General features: G+C 41.7%; 1 protein-coding gene and 1 non-coding gene across 5 annotated transcripts in view; both read left to right on the top strand.

The window, feature by feature from the left end:
• Window positions 1–17612, top strand: part of TBC1D4 (TBC1 domain family member 4) — a 176232-nt gene extending 158620 nt beyond the window's left edge. For 2 of the 4 annotated variants that reach the window (XM_037059345.1, XM_037059346.1), the window contains exons 5-9: window positions 2585–2829; window positions 6836–6995; window positions 9312–9481; window positions 13213–13389; window positions 15387–17612. In XM_037059345.1, the coding sequence (XP_036915240.1) occupies window positions 2585–2829; window positions 6836–6995; window positions 9312–9481; window positions 13213–13389; window positions 15387–15620 (986 nt within the window). In that variant the 3' untranslated portion in view covers window positions 15621–17612. The remainder of the gene's footprint in view (window positions 1–2584; window positions 2830–6835; window positions 6996–9311; window positions 9482–13212; window positions 13390–15386) is intronic. The other 2 variants (XM_037059343.1, XM_037059344.1) reach the window with 1 other exon arrangement.
• On the top strand, window positions 246–350 carry LOC118996139 (U6 spliceosomal RNA). Its single transcript, XR_005068430.1, has one exon. It is a non-coding gene; the product is annotated as a U6 spliceosomal RNA (small nuclear RNA).
• Window positions 17613–18742: the final 1130 nt, after the last annotated feature.

Here is an 18742-nt window from a genome sequence, read left to right as displayed (position 1 = left end):
TTTTGTTGTATCTAGTTTTTCTCTAAATTAGTATAATATATATTTTATTATTTTAAAATATCGAAATTATTGGATTAAATATCGTACATTTACATTTGCCTATATCCCTAAAGTTGATTTGCTTCAAATAGACGGATGTGTTACTTGAGCCCGGATATGTTACTTGAGCCCGTTTGTAAATACAAAGGGTTACCTTGTACGGGGAGTCACCTGGTATTAGGGCATCTGAGAAGGACTGGCCAAGGGCTTGCTTCGGCAACGTTTGTACTAAAATTGGAACAGTGCAGAGAAGATTAGCGTGGCCCCAGCAAAAGGATGACATGTGAATCTGTAAAGTGTTCCATGTTAAAAAAAACTCACTGGCCAAAACCTAGTTTCGACCTGTCTGTTCCTTTCAGATGACAGCTTTTGTTGGGAGAAGGGCCCAAATGGGTTAATATTTTTAACTCAACAGAATTAAAAAGGAGAAAGAAGGGGAAGGGCATAGTCTCAAAACATGTGTGAATGACCCATGGGCCTGGACAACAGGGTGGGGATCAACTGTGGGAGTCGAGAATAGCAAGCTCAGCCACATGCTATTCTCGTGGATTGAGGTATGTGTGTCACATGTGCTACAAACATATCTAAGTGGGAGTCGGGGGTGGGCTGGGTGGAGGGGGGCAAAAGGGGGAAACTTGGACCTCAGTAACAGAACAACAATAAAAAAATAAAAATAGATGAAAAAGAATTAAAAAGGAGAATTTTACAAAGAAACTAAAAGCTTCAGTTTTTGTCCTGGCTTTAGGCAAAGCTCTCTGCTTCTGAGTCTCAACCCTGAAGTGAAGACTCAGAGTCAGGCAGTCCCTGTGTATCTCCGCAGCTCTGTGGCTCTCTGACCGGAAACTGGTGCCGAGGCTAGAAATTGGGATGCTCTGTTTAGGGCTAGTCAAGCTGTCCTGATGGAGAAAAGGAGATGATGAGGCCAGATTGCAGGACTTATTTATACAATTTACTTATAGGGTATTTTAAGCAAAAATTTCAACTGAGAAAGTAAAATAATTTTTAAAAGTGCTTATTTGACTCTGCTTGCAGCCATCTGTGTTTCCTCAGCGTGTTCTTGTTCTTTATCTTTTCCTTACTTGCTCTGCAGAATTAATCTTATCATTTCCTGGGGGAGAAAAATCACTTTTAAGCATATATGCCAGAAAACATGAAAAAATCTGGAACCCTTATGCAAGTTCTAACTGACTTCAGCGGTCATTTTCACAAGGAAGCTGACACCCCCTGCCCCCATTCTCCTGGTACGGGGAGGCCCGGACCAGTGTGCACAGCCTGGGTGGGAGACGGGCCTGTTTCCCTGTTTAGTGACAGCTTTTCAGGGATCCAGGACTGATTGTGTTGCTTGCCGATGTGTCTCTATGGTAATTTTATGCCCAACGGTGAATTGAGAGGGTAATTTTTAAAAGATTTTATTTACTTATTTTTAGAGAGAGGGAAAGGGAGGGAAAAAGAGAGGGAGAGAAACATCAATGTGGGGTTGCCTTTTGTGCTCCCTCCACTAGGGACCTGGCCCACAACCCAGGCATGTGTCCTGACTGGGAATTGAACCGGTGACCCTTTGGTTTGCAGGTCAGTGCTCAGTCTACTGAGCCACACCATCTGGGAAGAGGGAACTTTTTAAAAAATCACTTTGACCATTTACTCTCCTTGTCCTTGTGGGATGTATTGAAAACAAAGAAGAGGCCTACGTGGCTTATGGAGGTGGTTTAAGAAAGAGAGAGCAAAGATATTTTAAAAATAAGTATTTCCTGAATGATAGACTTAATATAAAACAAACAAGCAAAAAATCCAAAGTCCCTCCAGGGTCTTATTATAGGAGAAGCAAGAATAAATCTGCTTAGGACTATGAAGATTTATTTTTTTCACATTTTTATTGTTCAAGTATAGTTAGGATTTCTTTTTAAATAATATGATACCTCATATAGAATTCTTTTTTTTTTTAAAGGTGGTGAGTATTTTTTTTAAGATTTTATTTATTTATTTATCTTTAGATGGGAAGGAGAGAGGGAGAGAAACATCAATGTATGGTTGCCTTTCGTGTGTCCCCTGCTGGGAGTTGGCCTGCAAGGAACCAGCCTGCAACCCAGGCATGTGCCCTGACTGGGAATCGAACCACGATCATCTGGTTCGCAGGCCCACACTCAATCCACTGAGCTACGCCAGCCAGGGCTTAGAATTCTTGTTTCAGTTAGCGGGTGGTCTTTATGTGACCTTAGAATTTGCCTTGATTTGTAGTCAGCAGAAATTCTGTATTTTGTTCTTTCGAGATCTCTTCTGGATATGTCCTTGATTTGTTTGCAGATTTTCTTCTTCCTGGATAGAAGTGCTGGGTAGCATAGCACATTTGCTCCGCCGTCTTGTCTGGGGTGGGGGCGGTGGGGATCTGGCAGGTGAGACTTGAGACTTGAGAGAGAGACAGACAACAGGCTCAGTTCCGTGGGTACACCAAGCAGCTCTCACTGGTTTGAAAAGAAATCACCGACTGGCAGTTTGCTTGGGCCTCCAAGGCACGGGACCTCTCACAAACATGTCGTTTCCTCTGCAGGGAGGACTTTTCCTACTCACCCCTACTTTTCGGCACAGCTTGGTGCAGGACAGCTCTCACTCTTCAACCTCTTGAAGGCCTACTCGTTGCTGGACAAGGAAGTGGGTTACTGTCAGGGGATCAGCTTTGTGGCGGGAGTCCTGCTTTTGCACATGCGTGAAGAGCAAGCCTTCGAAATGCTGAAATTCCTCATGTATGACCTGGGCTTCCGCAAGCAGTACAGACCCGACATGATGTCACTACAGGTGAGGCTGCAGATGTTCACTCGTGAAGTTGTCACCAGAAATCTTAGCACAGCCCTCTTCCAAATTGCAGTGGATTCAGAGAAACTTGGGCCTGTTGTCTTGGAACTTAGGTAAATGGAGAGCACTTTCAGTCCATGGGAATTGCAGTTTTGGCTGAACCTCTGAGTCCATGACATCCATATGCAGAATAACTTTTCCGTGAGTTCCTAAAGTGAATAAATAAGCAATTCAGGAAAGGTCGCGGGTGCTCATGTCTCCATCCCCTACGACTGCATGTTACGTGGAATGAGTCGTCTTTATTCACTTGTTCTCTACCAGTCAGTTGCAAAGAGTCATAGATATCTTGTTTAAAGTCGGAAGATCTGAGTTTATTCTTTTATTTACTCTGAGTGCATAAATGGCAGATATCTATGTCATGGTCTTCTTGAGCTGACCATGTCTTCCCTCTCCCTCTTTTATCTCAAGGTCAGCTAGGTCCTTCCACATTAGAAGTGTTTAAAGTGGGAGGTGGGCACTGTTTCAGCAGGCTTTTCTTACCATGCTCTGAAGAAGCGCTGGTAAGGTTTTTCGGTAAAGTAGGGTATTCGCTGCTACTGCTCTGACCTGTTTCAAACTCCCTGTTTACACATATCTCCTCGCTAATTTAAACTTCACTTTCCTTGGTGTAGAGGTTTCTAACAAGAAGTTTAAATTATATATATATGATATCCCAAAGAACCACTACCTTTCAATTTAAAGCTTTTAGTAGTAAAACTATAAAGGAAGACTTAAAAGAAGGGAATATGATGGTTCTCCTGCTTTGAAGGGTAGTGGGCATGATACCCAGTTAGTCATATTTTTATGCTTTATATAAGAATATTTAGAGTATTTTAAATAAAATATTTAAGACATTCACTCTTTTTCCTGGCTCCCAGTGATCGGTTTTCTCATTTAATATTTTAGTTACCAATCCACGGGCCAAAAAGACTGTGTTTTCTCTTTATGAATATTGCAGTAGATGGATTTTCTTGGGAGGCTGAGTGGAGAAGGGGTGCTCCGTTTTTCTTCATGGAGATGAAATTTGAGCAAGGGAGGCGGGCTTTGCTCTCAGTGTTCGGCTTTCAGGTGTAAGTTCATATGAAGTGTGTTCACCAGGACACATAAACGAGACACACTGATTTGACTCCTAATTCATGACTCTTCACAGGTCTGTAAACATCCCACAAGAGAGACAGTAATGACTATGGAAGGTTTTATTTTTCACTCTATTTCTAAACAGTTTACCCGCATCTCCTATCGGACAGGAAGTGTTGGCGCCCTTTTAGGGAATTAAATAGCTCTGGTTTCTGGGAATACCAGTTTGGTAGCTATCATTAGAATTTCAAAGAATGGAGAGGAACTGTGAATAGCTGATTTTGGTAGAGAAATAGAAGGATAGAACTATCACTTTAAAAATGCAGTGACTTGTTTTATTTAAAAATATCTCATCAATTTGACATTAGAAATTCATATCAATTGGGTTGATACTTATGCATTAATTTAATATGACTTGCTATTACCAAGAAATATATCTGTACTCATGAAAACAGATGTGTTACAACTATGGGACATTTATACAGTGGAATTTTCTATTCAGCTATAAAAAAGAAGAACATTTTACCCTTTGCAACAATATGGATGGACCTGGAGAACATTATGCTAAGTAAGATAAGCCAGTTAGAGTAAGACAAATAACCATATGATTTCACTCATGTATGGAATCTAATGAACAAACTGAACTAACAAACAAAACAGAGACAGACTCACAGACGGAGAATAGGTGACAGCTAGTGCCGGAGTGGAGGGAGGAGCAGTTGAGGGGTGGAGGGATTGATCAAAAAAGAGAAAGGACTCATGGACACAGACAACAGCGTGGTGATTACTGGGGAGAGGGAGGTATAGGGGAGTAAGTGGTGATGGGAAAAACATAATAAAGATTATGTATTTGAAAAAAAGACAATGAAGATGTTTTAAAACCTGTGATGGCAGCGTTCCTGTAGGCCTCATGATAGGGCGCCTCATTCTCAGACAGTAGATCTTTTTTGCTTTGCAGAGTAAGATACAACACTAACACTTCCTAGAGAAAGAGGTGTTTTTTATCCAATCAATATGAATTTCAAAAGTGGAAGCAACATGGGTTTGGGATCGCTTGGTAGGATTTCTGACTGTCTGCAGAGTGTGAGCTTGGGCATTGCAGGCTCTGTCTCCTTTCCCTTACATTGTCTGCTGTTCACTCTGGTACGTGCACGAGCATTATATTCCTATGTGAAGTCTTTGATCTCCACTTCACTCCACCTTCTCGTCCCCACCTGTCTCACCTGTCCCCGCACCTCCCCTTTGCCACCTGGAGATGTGCCGTGTTACCTGCCAGGTGGAAGGAAAGAATTATTTATTCTTAGAAAATGGCATTTTATTATTAAAGCTTCCTTTGAAAGAGCACTGAATTGTGTTTTTTATTTGCCTTTTTCAAGAGAAATTTAATGTAAATATGCCTTGATGGAATGTTTTCCACCTTGAGTTCAGAGTGTAGGAAAAAAGTAAGGTCCTTAAAAAAAATTAAACATTGAAGTATTGGTTCTGAATTATGACCGTAACTGAACAAGCACAGAATGCTTTTGATGCTATGCTTTTTTTTTATTCTGCTAATTAGATTTCTCTGATTTTTGTGCTATCAAAGTACTTTTTATAACTTGTATTGACATGACTGCATATGTCTAGTTTATGAATTGAAAATGGCGTAGGGGAAATATTTTTCAGTGTATCTCATTAAGATAATAATCTCATTTTTAAGCCCTATGTTTGCCTGTAGCTAAGTTTCTTACTCTGTACCTATGACTTGCTGTGGCTCCTTTCTTTTACAATTTGCTGTCAAACCTTAGTTTTCCAGATAGGTGTTATAGGTACAGATGGAGCAAATCATTGGCTCTATTTTTTTACAGTACTTTGAATTTTAGTTTTGTGCTCTAGAAATAATGGTTGCTGAATTCACAATGTAGCTGGGTATTTTAATGTAATTTTATAGAACTCATTATTAAAGGGCGGTGTTTTGATGATAACATCAAGTGGAAGAAGTTCTGGTGGATTTTATAAGACAGTGTGAACATTTCACACCAAAATGTCAAGCTGACATAACTGATCAAGGAACCACTATTTAATCTCTTACTGCATGGGTAAAAATAGAAATTAAAGCCAAGCTCACAAATTTGTCTATTATTTGCTACTGCTTAACCTTTAGCTACCTCAGACACAGAGTTTCAAAGTTGTTGTGTATTATCTTTAAAAAAATTTTTTTGAAATGCTTATAATCAACTCAGTAGCTATGTGAAATAATTTCTTCTTTTTAATACTAGAAACATTGAGGTTGCGCCTTTTGCTTTAATCCCCTTTGTCCTGAAAACTAAGCACTGGAATACCTTGAACGTTGGAAATCACATCTCAGACTTCTGGCTCCATGACATTCTAAGCCTGACAGTGTCCTCACACTGCAGATTGCCTGGTGGGTCTAGGCCAGAGCTGCATCATAAATCAGGTGCTGAGCCCAGCGAATAGCGTTACACTTTGCTTCTGGACTGAATGTGGGACGTTCGTGAGAATGGAGGCTGTTCTGGGATTGGTCTCAAATTAGAATGGGCCTTCCATAAGCATCCTGAACCAGGAAAGTTCAGATTAAATTCCAAAAGCAATGCCTTCCTATATGAGGAAAAGTGACCATTTCTGTATACATGTTAAAACAAAAACACACCTTTTAGCAAAACTTGCTCGATGGTCTTAGATGGCCTTTCTGTAACTTGCTTTTATGACTTAAGTGAGCTTGGACTTTAATGTCAACTTTAACATAACAGTAAAAACAAAATAATACTGCTTTTATTTGTTGAATGTGTGTGATTTTTGTCATTAAATATTACAGCAATCAAATCAAAGTTTGTGTATTTTATGCACCCTCGGACAAATGCATAATATTTCACTCTCTTCTCTGAATTCACTTCAGATTCAGATGTACCAGCTGTCCAGACTCCTGCACGACTATCACCGAGACCTCTACAACCACCTCGAGGAGAACGAAATCAGCCCCAGTCTCTACGCCGCCCCGTGGTTCCTCACGCTCTTTGCCTCTCAGTTCCCACTAGGATTTGTAGCCAGAGTTTTTGGTAAGAGATGCCTGTGATCAAGTGGAACAGTGTTACACATCCCAAGGAATATCCTTCTAGCCAGTTGTTTTATCATGTGTTTATACAGAATAGCAAATTGCTAGTGGAATTTAATAAATGTGCCAGGCTCTATTCTGAGAGTAATTTAAAACCATGTTGGTCTTAAAAAATTTTGATGTTATAAGAGAAAGAAGAAAAATTGGGCTCCTATTTTTGAATAAGTGATCATTGGAGCACTTACTTTCATTTATACCTAAAAATCAGAGTATACTTTTAAAAAAATCCAAAGTAAGAACTTACCCTGTTTCGTTTTCCAAATTTTCATACATATCATTTGACCTCTGTTTGTTTTTTACTGGTTTTGTTTCCCCCCTTGCCCATTGCCCTCATCAACCTAGATGCAAAACACAGAGAACCTGTTCTCTGTCGGCATCAGAAGAAGCACCTATGTCAATGTCATTTCCAACGGCCCCTTAGTCTGACTTTTTGTTGTTAACTGGGTAGGGTAAGCCCGTCACTTAAGTGACTCTCCTCTTACACCAGCGTGGTGGTGCCAGTCCCTCCGACCTGGTGGCTCAGCGAAAGGCCCTGAGGCAGGCAGCAGGGCCTGGGCAGGTCTGCGGGTCCCTATCCAGCTCCATCACAGTGCTGGGCACCGGGAAGAAATGGAGAGTGTGACGTCAAAGGCTCCCTTCGGGGCCCTTAAACCTTTCCCCACGTCGTTAGTTCGATTTGTCTTAAGTTCATTATTTAAGAGGCAGCATTTTTTTAATCAATAGCTCTTTCATAGAAGCTTGTCCTCATGCTGTTTAGGAACTCGATGGCCTCAGAGGGGCTCCCACAATGTTTGTGTTCTGCTCTCTCCTCTGGTATCCCTGGTGCAAGCAGTCAGTATTTACAACTGTGCTTTTGCTAACTTGGCGGTTTTTGTCAAGTGATATTGGCCCAGTTGTAGATTATTACCCGCAAGAAAAAAAAATGAACAGAATACTCTGAAAATATCAGAGAGATTTTGCAAATAACAAGGGGAAGTGTTGTTTGGGGACGCTTCAGTTTTTTCGTATCTGTGTTATGTGTACACTCACACCAGATTACAATGGTCAGTGTCTTCCTTATCAGGCTGTGGTTTACAAAGTGAAACACTGTATTAGCAACAATACGATCTATAGACAGTGAGGCAAAAGAGTAAATTCAGGGTGCACGGAATCAAGCGTTCGTCCAATTTCTCTTCTTTACTGAATGCCCAGGATTGCTTTCCTCCAGCGAAGCTTTCTCTGGAGCGTGGGTTCTTAGGAAGAGGTCCTCTGTAGGTTTTACGTATAATGATGTTACGACGTTTCAGCTCTTTGACTTGCCCTTGGAGGCTCGGAATTGAAGTTCAGGAAGGAACTTGGTTTTCGCTATGAGAACGTGCGTGAGTGATGCTGTCGGCTGTCGGCTCTGCCGTAGCTGCTCGGTCCTTCCTTCCGAGTTCAGTGAAGGACTGAGACCCTCAGGAAGGGGAGCGATGCGTGAGCAAGAGGAGTGACCATTTTGGAAGGAGCTGTTGCGCAGTTCCCTCTTGTTAAAGGCTCCAGAGGGAACAGAATGCTCTTGGTGCTGTGCTTTGTGTTCTGCTAATTCGATTTCTCTGATTTTGTGCTACCAAAGTGCTTCGATATAACTTCTATGGACACAACTTCTATTGCCATAAATACGTATGTCCAGTTTATAAATTGTAAATGGCCTAAAGGAAATGTATGATTTTTTCCAACATGGCTTATTAAGGTAGTAATATTATTTTTTAAACCCTTATGTTTGTTCGCCTGTCGCTAAGCTTATTTTGTAACTGTGACTTCCTTCCTGTGGCTATCTCTTCCCTTTCAGTTTGTGTCAAACCTGAGTTCCACACATGTGTGTTATGAAGATCAAACAAGTGATTCACTGTATTCATATATAGAACTTTGCATTTTTGTTTTATGCTGTGGAAACAACAGTTGCTGAATTCATAGTGTAGCTGGATACTTTAATGTGTTTTTTTATAGAGCTAAATATTTAAGGGTGATATTTTAATGAGAACCTTCTAGTAAGAAGAATGAACATCTGTTTGTTTCAGTCATATTTTTTTGTTGTTTTGAAATGTAGGTGATTTTGACCAGTTTTTTGTTTTGGGTTTTTTTTTTTTTTTTTTGCAAAATATTTGGTGGTTCCGCTGCAGTAATGAAAAACAACAACCACAATAAAAATATACACAAATAAATGATTAGCACCAAGAGCATGCTATTTACAATAGTGGATGCATAATTTTAATCATAAAAACTGTATCTCTTTTTTTAGATATTATTTTTCTTCAGGGAACTGAAGTTATATTTAAGGTAGCACTTAGCCTGCTGAGCAGCCAAGAGACACTTATAATGGAATGTGAAAACTTTGAAAACATCGTTGAATTTCTTAAAAACACACTACCTGATATGAATACATCTGAAATGGAAAAAATTATCACCCAGGTATGATTTAAGTGATAGTAATAAGATACACAGTTACATAACAGTTTATATATTATACATTAATATATAATTATGTATTCAATGTTTCATTATAAAGACGTAGGTTTGCTTGACAAGCTTTTTTAAATTTGACCAGAGGTGTTTTACCTAGAGATGAGACTGCGGTGAAATTTCTGCCTTGTAACGTTTTCCATGTGGCTGTGCACAGGGAAAGGGGTTCAGTGCTATATAATGAGTGTTCCGGAATCTTCCAGTTTAGACCCATGGTAAGACTGGAGATAGAACTGATAGAGTTAGGAGGACCTAGTGAAAATGAGGCCCACTTAATTCGTACTAGTTTAGATTCTGATTAAAAATACGAGGAGTGGCCCTGGCTGGTGTAGCTCAGTGCATTAAGCGCAGGCCTGCGAACCACACGATCGAGGTTCGATTCCCAGTCAGGGCACATGCCTGGGTTGCAGGCCAGTTCCCAGCAGGGGACTCACGAGAGGCAACCATACATTGATATTTCTCTCCTTCTCTCCTTCCCTTCCCCTCTAAAGATAAATAAATAAATAAAATGTTTTTTAAAATTACAAAAAAAAATACGAGGAGTGCATGAAGCGAGAGCATAGGCTTTGCAATCAGACAGCATGGCACTTGCATCATCTTCTAGCTCTTTTAGTAGTTGTTTGGCTTGCACAGCCGCTCTTCTGAAACCTCGTTTTCTTCCCTCCAGAATGCAATAATACTCACCCCAGGGTTTTGTGAGGCTTAAATCAGGAGACGTGCAGCAACCAGGGTCCCTTGCAGGAAACAGAGTCTGTCCTTAATGATTCCAATGAAGGTACATTTACAGAGTCGTGTGCAGTGAGGAGGGAACCAGAAATCATGTCTAGGTGCCCAGGACCTAGTAACAGGGAGGATGTTCATACCCACAGTGCTTAGAGGGCAGGGGAGGTGGTCCTCGGGTTACCTGCCCAGCGAGGGCAGGAACTATGGGGGAGGGGTCTCTGCAGGTTGTTGGTGAGGCAGGCAGGCCAGGAACAAGGAAGAAACACCTGACCTTTTCCTCCCCCCTCACTTCCTGACGGCATCTCCCATGGGCCACACCCAATGGAAGCCAGCAGGAACTGAAGTGTAGGGAAGTTCGGGGAAGCCAGGTCTGCCCCCCAGGGTCTTGAAAAATGGATGAGGGCAGAGGATGGGTCCTGTGCCTGCTGTTCATAGATCCAGGTGAGTGGGAGTTGTTTGTTGATGCTGCTGAGATGACCTGAGAAGCATTAGGACTCTACTTACAGGTAAGGCTGTCACCCTCTGTGAGGACTGATAAAGGTCGCCCCTTTCCTAGAAGTGTTTGGGATGGCAGATAAAAGGCCGAATTTAGAGCAGGACAAAGGGGTTTGAGATCTTGTTCTGATGCCTTACCATCTACTAGCAGTGTGACTCTGGGCAAGTTACGACTGACCTCCCTGAGTCTGAGCTTCCTCCCCTACGAAATGGGAATGACAGTCATGACCCTATTACTTTCTCATGTTGTTTATAGGAGCAAATGGAGCCTATTAGGTTGAAAATTTTTGTATACAGGAATTCACCTGAGAACATGAATTCATTATATTATTACATGTAACATTTTCTTTCTGTTACGTGGAATCTAAATCACAAGCAGATTATTCTGTAAATGTCTAGGAACAGTTTTTTTTCTTGCTCATATGCTTGGTAAGCTGAAAAGTATAGCTTTTTCCACACTTTTATGCATTTATTTATTCTTCAGAAATATCATTTTGGACTGGCATGCAGCCAGACTGGGTTTAGAGAGTGGTGATGTCTGGTTTCAAAATAGTGAGGGGCTTACCTTCTTTAGAGTTTAATATTAGGACGAATGGATAGAATTTATAGGCGAGTAGATTTGGACTTGGTTTAGGAAGACTTTTCTATTCGAGTTCACTAACCAGTGAAAGAACTGTTGACATTAGGCAAACTTTGATAAGCTTTGTTTATGGTCACCATAAAAAATGCAAATAATGCAGAAAAGCACACAGAAGAAAATACAAGTAATTACAAATCTCGACACCTCTAGATTGAAACCTTTATGTTTTTCAGTTACAGTTGACATTTAATACTATACAGAGGTATCAGTTTCAGGCACACATCATAGTGGTGAGACATTTATATAACTTAGCAAGCGATGTCCCCAATAAATCACGTGCCCACCTGGAACCTAACAGTTATCACAACATTAGTGACTGTATTTTCTGTGTTGTGCTTTACATCCCTGTGACTATTTTGTTACTACCAATTTGTACTTCTTATTCCCTTCCCCTTTGACACCTTGAGATTTAAAAGCTTTTCAACCGCCTTTTACTCATCTCTCTTTGCTTATATACACATATAAATATGGATACATTTTCACAGAAGTGAAATCATGCCGTACAGGCTCTTGTGCAACCTGATTTTTTTAAGTAAGATATTTGTAAAGTATTAGACATTTTTATGCCAATGCGTATAGATCCGAACCATCATGTTAATGGTTGTGTAATAGTCCATTGTGCCCATAGAGACGAGTAGGGAAAAAGCGATGTGTGTTTGGGAGGTATAACGAGATTGTCTAGACATCTCATTTAAATTCTAGGATTTGAGTATATCTCATTACAGTAGGGTAAGTCAGAGTCTTTGTGGGAACTCACGAGCAGAATAGAGACAGACTCAGAGCAGGCTGGCAGCTCTGGGGTGGGGGGTAGTTCGTGGGTGGAGGGATTGAGCAGAAAGGGAGAAGGACTCATGGACATGGACACAGTGTGGTGGTTGTGTGGGGGGAGGGGTATAAGTGGGATAAATGGTAATGAAAAAATACAATAAAAATAGATTAAAAAATAAAATAGATGCAATATTTGATAAGACTCAGTTTGATTTCAGTAACCTAATCTTTTGGTTTCTTTTCTTATCAAAGCTACTATTGCTATTTTTTCTTTTAAGTTAATATGAAGGAAAGCCTGTTTTCCTTTCTTACCTTCTCTGTCTACTCCTTGATTGTCAACTGCGTTTAGGGTGGAGACACCATTGTTTACCTGTCAATGGCTGCCTTCCCTCCCATCACAAGTGAGGTATTACCTACTCTTTAACGGCTCAATAACCTGCCTTCCTATTTGGTGGTGATACTGGGGAGCACAGGCAGCCCCCATTAAACCCCACAACTTGGGGTGTGCAGTTCCGAGGATCCTCTGTGTGGTAGAACATGTAGATGTCTCCTCAGAGGCACACATGGGTTAGCAAATGGATCAAAATGTTTAGGATAAGTGCCTTCTGCCCCATTGACAAATAATTAGAGGGGTTTGGGCTTCATTATTATAGAAATGCCCAATGCAGTTTTGCTTACTAGTCAGCACAGATGATCTCTAACAAACATAGGACTCACTCAGTAACTAATGCTGTTTATCTGGTTGCTACATTTGGAGAGATAGGTATCAGATTATATATACTTTGGTTACAAAATACCTTTGAACATTACCTTATTGTAGTGTCTTGGCCCCATGATGAGAATGTTTCATTGTGCATCAGTAATGTACATTACTAATGTACATCAATAATGTATTTGTCCTTACGTCCATAGTCACACTTGTTATTCTTCCTTTCGGTATGTCTGTTGCCCATTAATAAGGATTTGGAAATCTCTGTGAAACACACCCGGTGCACAGACTGCCTCTTTGTACACACACCGGAGACTAGACTAACCCGTGGTGTTTTCCTGGCAGGTCTTTGAGATGGACATTTCCAAGCAGTTACATGCCTATGAGGTGGAGTATCATGTGCTGCAGGATGAGCTCCAGGAATCGTCCAGTGCCTGTGAGCACAGTGAGCCTGTGGAGAAGCTGGAGAGGGCGAATAACCAGCTGAAAAGGCAAAACATGGACCTCCTCGAAAAACTACAGGTAAAGAGAGAAAGATTAGACCAACAGAGTGCTTGAATGCCTCCCGCCAGGCCAGAGCTCCCTCAGGAATGCTCCGGGTGCGACGTGGATTGAACCATTGCTGCTGACGGGCCACCATGTGTCAGGCTGTGCCCAAGTACTGTGGGGCTCCAGGTGCACGTATCAATTTCAATGTCGCTTGGGAGAGGAAATGCACACTCACAAAATAGTGAAGTGGCAAGTCAGAGTAGAAGCTGGTTAAATGGCTAAAGTGTGTTGCACATACAGTATGGGGCAACAGTAGGTTTGCAGTTATGTGCATGGAAAATAATACAGGGAACAATAATGCAAGAATCAACTTTGTTTCAGTGCTCACAATGGTAAGCTTTTGCCCCAGCCTGTATCTGGTTAAATTCCGGGGGAGGGAGGGGTTGCAGATGGGAAATGGGGAACACACTGGGGAACTTGGGGCTTGAGCTGCCTCCGAGAGGTTGGTGGAAGAAACGAGTGAGGTGTGCAGGGGGTTGGCATAAATAAGGGGGCGGTGGCAGAGCAACCGAGTAAGCTTGGTGTTGGTTCACAATTTGTGTCGGGGAGCTATGGGATAAATGCAAAGGAGGCAGAGCTGTAGGTAACTCCGTGGGAAGCAGAAGAGCTGTAATCCTGTTGAAAGGGAAATATTTCCAAGTGTCTGAGCCATACTTTAGGAAGACCAGTCCGGAAACTTAGATGAGGACAGAGGAGAATGCGGAGAGAAGGTAGGGAGACCAGCTAGAAGTCACTTGCACAGATCTGAGTGGGGATGATGAGAGTAAAACTCTCAGAAATGAAAAGAAGAAGAGACGTTCGAGAGAATGGAATGCAAGTGGGTAATACACAATCCCTACCATTAAGTTCACAACTGTTAGGGGTATAAGACATTATATGTTTATTTATAGGTAAAGGGACACTTAAAAGTACAATAAGCAGTTTAATAAAGATAACTGTTTCACACCTGCAGATATATTGTATAAGGTATGCTGTGTGTTCCAAGCCCTGAGGGCAGGAGGTGGAGGTTAGAAGGTGGACCTGCGGGGAGGGCTCGGGGAAGAGTTCTGAGTTAGATCTTCATGTTCCCTTGGTTCCTGCTTATCCCTCACTTCCCAGCCCTGCACCTGTTCCCAAACTAGGAAACACCGCAGCCTGCTTCCAGGTGGTGAATCCTCTGGCCCAACTAGGAGAGAAATAGCCCAGAAATGAGGGAACTCCAGAGTAATGGCTCCCAGGGATAAGAACAGTAACTTCCTTTCCTTCGTCTTACATTCCCTCTTTTCCATAGAAAATGTTATGCCTTTTCTTATTAAAAAAAAAAGAGCCAATGTTGTTTGTTTTCAAAAACAGAAAATAGACGGCTGGGATATTGTTCATTATTACACGGATATTTCAATGGTGGTTCACACAGTACTTCCTTATTAGGGAGGTGTGTTTGAACCTGCTTTATATTATAATGATTTTTATTCGTGGTTACAGACTTTTTCCGTTGACGGTTCAGTGTTGTCATCATGTCGGGGTTCCCAAGTTACACGGTTACTTGCCCCTGACACCCCCCCAAACCGATAGGATCCTAACTATATGTTTAGAAAACCCTGCATCTCCATTTAGAGGTCAGAACCCCCCTTGAGCACCACCGGGCAGTGTTGGGACCTCCGACTTTTGCACCAGATCCGCTCTTTCCAGGGAGCACCGGTGTGTGGAGGGAGCACCCTCACCACCCTGGGGCAATGACTTAATGCTGCATTTTGGTGTATTCAGTGACTCGAGAGGCATTTCGTTAGCAGCCTAGTTATATGTTTGAGAAACATATAAATCTCCATTTCATGGAAGGTTTCAGAGTATTTACTCCCCATATAATTTTATTAACTCATATGAGATGATTGCTTATTAATACATGTAAGGTCTGGCTGCTGCTACAGTTTAGGGCCAGGGTGTTCAAATTTTTGATTTGGAGGCTTTTTGTCCCCCACCCCTGTCTCCAACAGGTAGCTCATGCTAAAATCCAGACGTTGGAATCCAACCTGGAAAACCTTTTGACCAGAGAGACCAAAATGAAATCTTTAATCCGGACCCTGGAACAGGAGAAAATGGCTTATCAGAAGACGGTGGAGCAAATCCGGAAGCTGCTGCCCGCCGATGCTCTGGCCGACTGCGAATTGTTGCTAAGAGAAATGACCTGCACCCCGAACAACAAAGCCAAGATGGGGAACAAGGCCTAACAGAGGAGGTGCTGCCCCGCAGAACGCGCCCCGGGAGGAAAGAACCTGCATGCTGCGACCTGAGTTGGACCCGCCGCGGCCGGGCCTGGTGCTGAGTCCTCGGCCCGACCAGGCACCTGCTGTCTGTAGAGTTTGCCAATCCTAAGCCATTTGTACACAGGCAGACTAATTTTTGTTATTGCCGTTGACTATGTACAGATATAAAATGGACATCAAGAATTCATGCTTTCGGATAAAAAGAATAAATGCAGATTTAGAGCAATTTTTTTAAATCAAAACTTCATGAAATCCACGCCAAAGGGAAGTTAACATGAAATGTCCCTTAACACATGTGAAATCACTTCATCTTTGTCATGAAACAAAGCTAGAGATTCTTTATATATTGAAATATACTTGACAAAAATGAATGTATTTTTCTCTTCTCCAAAGAGCAGCATGTTTCACTCAACAGCAGAGGGAGGAAACATTTGCATAGATCTGTGTGTGTCTTTCTTAAAATGCATTGACTGTGTAGGTCCGAGGAACATGACTGGTGGTCAGTCCTGCCTCTGTGGTTCTTTCAGGAAGGTGGGGGCCTTCTTCTCCTGCCTGCTTTGTGCCAATGGGCCTGGGGTGTCTACATGCATTTGGAAAAGCAGGATATTGCGGCTGAGTCTACCCACCCAGTTTAAGGTGAAAGAGAATGTTGCTAATTTTGTAGCAAATTAGACCAGCATTGTAATTCAATTTCAGGCCTCAGAATATTCAGTTAGGACCTAAATTGTCCCGTTCAGGTTTTTCCCTTTTAATTTAAATTACTCCTACATTTGTCTTCTCTTTACTCGGTGCCACAGTTGGTGACAAGGATTTGCCATTTTCCCGCCAAAATGTGAGAGTTCTTACTTTTCTCTCCCTTAAATGAAGGATAAGGGAATGCAATTACGATTAGTTTTTAAAGAGGATATGTACGCTGTGTTCGGATACTTTTTTGGGACAGGCAATCGACTGTGATAAGCTCACAAGCATCTCCCCCTTCAATGTGAACATTTCTGAGAACTGTGAAATGTCGGACACAAACGGCTGGAATTTATTTGCAGGAAGGGAAGGGGAGAGTGGCAGCAGGCCCTTGTCGTGCGCGTGTCTCTGCAGGCGCACGGCCAGCTGTCTCGGCCGCAGGCAGCGTGTCGGAGGACTCTCACTTGCCAGGTGGATGGAGGCGATGTTCACAGCACACACACAGGTCTCCATGTCAGAGATGGCTCTGGGATAGCGCCTCCGGAAGTTGGTGCAGCGTTTTTCCCTTTCCAGAGCCATATTTGTCATCACTGCTTTGTGCAGAACTCACATTAGCACCGGTGGATTCTCTGGGATAATTTTCTCTGAAGGGAGTTTTACTTTACCCAAGCGAGGCTGCACTGCAGAGAGAAAGAGTCGAGCTCTCAAGGTTCTGCCAAACCTCGATGAGCAGATGATAAGCATCTGCTGTCCCCTCCGCACCGTGACTCGGTGTGACTGTGATGATTCTTGTTACAGAGGAATGGGCCGTCGGATCCAGGCAGTTTGTTAGAAGAAAATGAAGTCTTGCTAGTCAGATTAATGTGATTTCTAGGTTCTAGAAAATGCCGATTCTAGGTACCCCATTCAGTTGGGGCCACCCACTGATCTGTTGCTTGGATACCCCTGGAATGTCTCTATTTGTAGGAGAGGCTTTTTATTTTTATTATTCCTTGTGAGGAAAAGGACCTCACATGTGTGATACCCAGGTGGTGGCCAAGGAATCAAGTTGGGAAAAGAAACTCTCAGTTCAGTTTGAAGTTAATTTTACCATGTTATGCATTGTATTATGGAGTTCAGAGATTGAGGTGTCTTAGATACAATACTTCTTTTGAAAATGAAGTTCCTTTTCTTTCCTGATTTTGTCAATGTTGCATCCGTTATGCTTCATGCATTGTGACATCTTCATGGGGTATATGTAATGTCTAGTTCATTTCCAATAAATACATTGCTACAGTTTCCTTGGCTTGCTTGTTTCATGTTCTAATAGGAGAGAAGAAGCTCTTGGTCAGAGTGCCTTGCAAAATCTGCATGGGTTGCACTGTTGCGACTTCACATTGGTTCACGGATGATTCTTTTGAATAGGAGGCAACAAAGATAATTTTTAGAACCATTTCCGAAAGTACATTTTTGGTGACCAATTTGAAACTTTTTTCTAATGGAGACTTTGGCTGATGAATATAAAAAGAAAACGACAACCACACTGACAGATTTGCATTGTATCCCTGTTGCCGTCTATGCCCCCGTCCCTTGCAAATAGCAAGAGAGAGAAAAACAGCACGTGTTAAAATTGGGTTATTTCCCAAATAAGAATTGAAGGCACTTATTTGGTGGCTGTGATACAGGTGGGTTTACATAAAATATATTCCTTCGGAATATTCCTACGTATGTTTGTAATCTGATAAAAGGACACTTCTTGCTAACTGTAGAATTAAAACTTTAAGTATTTGCACTACATATAGTAGTTAAACATTTTGAGTGTCTATGTAGGTTTGTGTAGTTTGGTCTCTTACTATCCATGCTGACTCAACACATTTTAATCACCATTTCATTATTTTTTCCTCCCGGCTAGATTAAGAACAGGAAATCCGTCCTCTGAAGTATGTAGTCCTTCACCACAGTCTGTCAAAATGAATGATAAATCAGGCTTACCTGTCTGGTTGCAGCTGCTTGTGTGCCTCTAAAAACAGCTGTGTGATTTGACTGAATTTGAATCTATTTGAAGATTTCTAGGGACATGTAAGGTGTATGATAGGAAATGCCTAGCTTTACTTAGTGGAGAAAGAAAGGACTAACAGGTTAGAATGGGGGATTTCTGAGATGGTGTCTGCACGTAGCATTGTACTGTAATGACTGGCTGGAAGACTTGGTGAGTAAACAGAAGACATTTCAATATTTGGGGGCACTGGTATCTGATAATTGAGCAGGATCATTAAAAAATCTTGGGCCATTTTCCCTTAACAGAGTGACACAGACTATTTAGGAAATGAGCTTCCTTTTTATTGGGAGAATAAAAGATGGACAATGACGTATTGACACTGTAACTTCTGTGTTAATATCACATAGATAAAAGTCACTTCAAAATATTT

This window comes from Sturnira hondurensis, unplaced genomic scaffold, assembly GCF_014824575.4.
Source record: "Sturnira hondurensis isolate 20B ecotype Veracruz unplaced genomic scaffold, ASM1482457v3 Scaffold0010812, whole genome shotgun sequence".
Classification (NCBI taxonomy): domain Eukaryota; kingdom Metazoa; phylum Chordata; class Mammalia; order Chiroptera; family Phyllostomidae; genus Sturnira; species Sturnira hondurensis.
Note: the sequence above shows the minus strand (reverse complement) of the source record. Positions and strands in the feature narration are given on the sequence as shown.